The 5,395-nt window shown below is 41.1% G+C and overlaps 1 protein-coding gene across 1 annotated transcript in view; it reads left to right on the top strand.

Annotated features, from left to right (window-relative positions):
• The window catches only part of LOC104411870 (copper-transporting ATPase 1-like), a gene marked incomplete at its 5' end in the record, with an annotated part of 5,452 nt that extends 2,117 nt beyond the window's left edge, over positions 1-3,335 (top strand). Inside the window, 5 exons of the mRNA XM_010022408.1 lie at positions 482-624; positions 952-1,155; positions 1,757-1,874; positions 2,175-2,277; positions 3,039-3,335. Coding sequence (XP_010020710.1) covers positions 482-624; positions 952-1,155; positions 1,757-1,874; positions 2,175-2,277; positions 3,039-3,315 — 845 coding nt within the window. The remainder of the gene's footprint in view (positions 1-481; positions 625-951; positions 1,156-1,756; positions 1,875-2,174; positions 2,278-3,038) is intronic.
• Between the last annotated feature and the right edge of the window lie 2,060 nt (positions 3,336-5,395).

Raw genomic sequence — 5,395 nt, 5'->3', positions numbered from 1 at the left:
TGTGCCCACCCTGGCTTTGACACTGCCAGGGATGGGGCAGCCACAGCTTCTGCCCTCTCTGAGTAACCTGTTCCAATCTCTCACGACCCTCATAGTGAGGAATTTTTTCCTAGTATCTAATAATATTGTTAATAATATTAATCATTATTATAATATCTTAAATATTAATGTTTACCAATATTTTAAAATGTTTGGGTTGTATAATTTAAATATGCTAATATAATTAAATTAAAATTATACTTAAGTATTAGTTAAATAATCATGTAAAGACTTCAAAGAGAAGGAGAAAAAAGGGATATTTTTATTGTTGTTGGACAGTCCATGTTCTGTCTTGCCTTAAACACTGCTGTCTTGATATCTGTTCTCGTTCTGCTTTTTATTGTCAATATTACTGTTTCTGGAATTGATCTTACTGGGGGGGAAAAGGATGTTATTGTTTTAGGGGGAAAAAGTTACAAACACATTCTTTCTGTTCTTTTAGGAGTTCTTTGTGGCTTGATAGCTATTGCTGATACTGTGAAACCAGAAGCTGAGCTTGCAGTGTACACTCTGAAGAGTATGGGATTAGAAGTTGTCCTGATGACTGGTGACAACAGCAAAACAGCAAGATCTATTGCCTCTCAGGTAAGCTGTTACACACGTGCTTGGGTTTGCAGCTTGCTACAAACCACTCACAGGAAGCATGTTGTTTCATGCTGTCACTTGTGGCTGGCATAGAACTGGGCTGTTGTGAAAAACGGTGGTGTAAACACATTCAGAGTAAGGAGGGGGAACAAAAGAAGCCTTTTTCAATGGAAGCAGCGTCAACTTGGAATTCAGAGCTGTTTTCATATCAGATGGGTTTGGTCTTTAGCTCGTGAATCATCACATGGGTTTCAACCTTCCTATTGAAGGTAGAAGCTTTAATAGTAGGAAAGCTGCAAGACAGGTTTGTATTTTCTCTCTCTTCAGGTTGGCATCACCAAAGTGTTCGCAGAGGTTCTTCCCTCCCACAAAGTAGCCAAAGTGAAACAGTTGCAAGACGAAGGAAAGCGGGTGGCCATGGTTGGAGACGGCATCAATGACTCCCCAGCTCTGGCTATGGCCAATGTGGGAATTGCTATTGGCACTGGTACTGATGTAGCCATTGAGGCAGCTGATGTGGTTCTAATTAGGGTAAGAAATACAAGTGCTTCATTAGCATGAAATGAGAAGGGTTAGAAGGCCCAGGATGTCTTGAACGGTTCAGGCACTGCTGGCGTGTACAACTTCATAAGCCAGCAGAACTGGAGCAGAGATTGTCTTCATCATGTTTGGTTAGTGTAGTGATACTTATCCTGTGAGGGAACCCTTCCTATTTTCTGGGCACAGAGCTTTGGGGTAAGTAAAGTTTGAGAGTGGGCAGAGGAGGAAAAGGTGACCTGACCTTTGGCAAATGTAAGTTATGTTTCAGTAACATACCACAGTGCCTCCAAGGGCTATAGTCATTGCTTCCTGCACATCAACAACAACCCCTTGGCAGAAATAGTGGCCAGTGTCTAGAGCTGAACTGTGTGGTGCTGTGTACATTATCTGAATTACAGTGACATGTGGAGTAAGGTTGGGGCTGCTCTATGGGCTCTATGTGGACAAACTAGAGCAGCATACAGAATACTTACTACATATAGTCTGTTACATCCAGTGTATGGTAGTTAGCTTGAAAATGAGAGTATGATGACTACATGTATGCTTTTTTCCCCCTCTCTTTGACCTCTCTAATGAACATATTAACTTGCAGGATGACCTGATGGATGTGGTAGCAAGTATAGATCTATCAAGGAAAACTGTGAAAAGGATCCGGATCAACTTTGTCTTTGCTCTAATTTATAATCTCGTTGGAGTTCCCATAGCTGCTGGTATGTGAATGTTTCCCTGCAGTAAAATCAGGTTGTTCTTCGTGGGCAGAAGATGGCAGTGATTTACTCTTGTGTGGAAGAGTATCTATTTTCTCTGTTTCTGACTGCCAGTAACTGCAGAGTTCTCTGCCTGGGGATGTTGCAGTGGTATTGCTTGTGAGCTGTCCTCTTCCCACATTATGGCTATTTATTAACATATTAAAATACAACTAAAATTAGACAGTCCATGTGAAATTGCATGTGTTAATACATGAATAATGCTGTTCCTGCTCTGAACTTACTGCTGTCTTATTTTTCCAGGTGTTTTCCTGCCCATTGGTTTGGTTTTGCAGCCCTGGATGGGATCTGCAGCCATGGCTGCCTCCTCTGTTTCTGTTGTGCTTTCTTCTTTGCTATTAAAGATGTGAGTATGAACAACTCTCTGGTTTGCAATTTGGATTTGAAGCTCAGGTCTTTTGCTAAGAGTGGCAGAAAGTAAGTGTGGGACTGTGACAGAACAGTTCAGACAGGTCTGTGTTCAAGAGGAGTCAGTTGGTCCAAAGTGCTTCAGACAGTAGTGTTTGAAAATGTCATTTCTCATGTGAAGAGAAATGTACAAGTCAGAAGCATGTTCACAATGAAGAACTCTTTAGTGGCCTTTGTCAGGACACACTGGTTTCTGAGATAGTGCAGCTGTGAACACCACATTGACACAGGATTGTTGTAGTAAGCAAACCAATCTGCTGCATTTGTCATTGCATTGCTGTTCCTTACTCTGCAGTTAGGAGCAGTGTAGCACTGTGGTACCTTTTACTGTTTACTTAACACATGAGGTTTCAGAAGGAGAGCAGAAGAGTTGGTAAATGGTAGCTACAGTGGTACACTCCAAGTATATGCATTTTGCCAACATGTTTTGCAGATGCTCAGCACCACTTAAGCAGTTAAATACTGAATGATGTGTGTCAGCTTTACCTGTTCTGTGTCCTGGCCAAAAAGCACTGAATTAGCCTCTGGTTGGATAGTAGCCTTTAAATCTGAAGCTTTCATCACTGTGTAAGAGATCACATTATAAATGTCTCTGGCTGGTGCATGATCACAGCGCATAGAGTAGTTACTTTCTGTATTTTGGTGCACTTTCCTTCAACCCGAGATGTATTTGGCATCTTCTGGTTTTTCCTTCCTTAGGTACCAGAAACCAAGTCCTGAGAAACTTGAGTTCCGGGCCCGTGGCCAAATGAGGCACAAGAGCCCATCGGAAATCAGTGTCCACATTGGAATTGATGAGACTGGGACAGGCTCACCTAAACTGAGCTTAATGGATCGAATCATCAATTACAGTAGAGCCTCTATAAACTCTCTCTTTTCAGACAAGCGTTCAGTGAACAGTGTAGTTCTTACTGAACCAGATAAGCATTCACTTTTGGTGGGAGATTTCGGAGAAGATGATGACACAGCATTGTGAAGGACTTGCCCCCTCCCTCCCACCCCTGCCAAGCAAAAAACCCTGAAGCAAAATGGAAAACCAACCAAGACAGCTGCCTAGAAGTCTGTGCATGTACTGATCATTTCTGCAGGGCTTTTCAGATCTATTTCCTCTTGTAGAAAGCTGGTTTGTTTCAGTGACTTTCCAGGGTTGTTGTTGTGTTTGGTGGGGTTTGTTGGTTTCTGTTTTCTGGTTTTTAGCAGTCAAGTTTAGTACTGTGTTAAAAAAATTACAAATGACTGCATCTGCAAAATGCTGAAGGTTCTGCGTTTGCAGATGGATGTGCCTTACTTCAGAACTTCAAGGACCCCTCTCACTCCCACAGCCTGCCTTCTACCAGGAATGGTTCCTCTCAAATGCCTTTTCCTTTTACAGACATCTGGTTCCAGCTTTTCACACTCCCAGCCTCAAATCATCTCACTGTTTGTGATCTGGATTCCTGTGAGGCAGAGAGAACTGAGAGGTTTGCTTTGACATCATACGCATGTTTAACTCTACACATCCATGCCCCAGTACACTCCTTATTACTAAGATTGTCTCCTTGAAGGTTGAATGGGTTGGGAACTTTGCTCATTCCCAACCTCTCCTAAGCCAAAAACTCCTGCAGCATCTTAATGCAGTATGAATGTGATGTGATGTAGCAGAAATGTTTAGCCTTAAGAAGGCAGCAATGTAGTTAGTGCTCACTACCAGTATCTACTAGGACTCTATAGGTGAACCAGAGTAGACTGCTGTCACACAGATTGCCTTTAAAATCTTTGCAGTTCAGTCTTTGCAGATATGACACCGTCAAAGAATTGTGTCAGATACTCCATTAACAGCAATTGCTTGTAAAGATATTCAGTGCATGTATAACCAGGAATGGTCCAGAATCCACTCCATAGATTGATCTAAACCTCCTTTGCTTGGACTGTTTACATCCAGGCTTTCTGAATTAAGACAATCTTCATTTGTTACTGAAGTATCAAAATTGCAGGGTTTGATCATTATTATTGAAAATATTCTCAATGAGAAAGAGGTGTTCATCAGCCAGTAGCTACCTACCTGTTTGTTACTTAATAAACCTTGTTTAAATCCTCTGCTGAGGTGGCTGGCTGCAGCAATTACTAGGTTCAATAATGGTGAATTGCATTACAAAATACAGTCCATGGTGTAAACATGCAGTTCCAATTTGTACTTGTAGAGGAGAAATGCTCCTTTTGGAGTACAATAGGGAGATCTCTGTAATGTTCTAGTTTTTAATCTGAAGTCTGATGTCAGTGCATAGATTGTGTATGTAAGAATTCTTAAGTAAATAGCTTTTGGATTTTATCAGAAAAATACCAGTGTGTGAAAACAGAAGAGTTGTGCTATGGAATGTGTTGATAGTAAATCAATGTGCTTGATATCTTGCAGGGAGGAGAACATCATCATTTGTTGCTGCCACTAATTTAAGAAACAACATATTTCTCTTGCAGGTTTTAGGTTCTTAATATCTCTGTGTGAATATTGATTATATTTTGAATTAGATGTTTATATTGTAGTGTTTAGAAATGCTGAGATAGATTACTGGCAAGTCATTCCATAAGGTGATGTTCTCAGTTTTCAGCAACAAAGGTGTTTCTTACAAAGCAGATAGTTACCTGGTTGTACTATGGTGGGTTTTACTCTTAGTGCTCCACAACCATGTTTCCAAAGATTTCAGTTTTCTCTATCCGCTCTTGTTCTCAGTGGTGTTCTTGGCAAGGTTCTGCAGAATGAAAGGTGAATCTGTGTACTGTTGTCTGATTATGCTGATGGCTGGTCTTAATCACGCAGTGAAGACACCAGGTAGCTCCAGGCACCCCACGCTTTCAGAGGGGGATTTCATGTCTGCAGGTGCTGGTTATCGTTTGTATGGCGTGTAAATGACAGGCACCATGTTCTTCCTGCAGGAAATAGAGTAGTAATTTCGGGTTAAATTCCTGGTTGGGAGGTAAAGCAGCATGAAGAATTTGTTAAATTATTTCCAAATATATTTTTAGAGCACTTTGGCTTCTGCCTTTTGTTGTCTAAACTGGAGGTAGGCTGAATGTTTACA

This window comes from Nestor notabilis, unplaced genomic scaffold (genome assembly GCF_000696875.1).
Source record: "Nestor notabilis isolate BGI_N333 unplaced genomic scaffold, ASM69687v1 scaffold22809, whole genome shotgun sequence".
Classification (NCBI taxonomy): Eukaryota; Metazoa; Chordata; class Aves; order Psittaciformes; family Psittacidae; genus Nestor; species Nestor notabilis.
The sequence above is the reverse complement of the archived record's forward strand: the minus strand, read 5'-3'. Positions and strand labels throughout refer to the sequence as shown.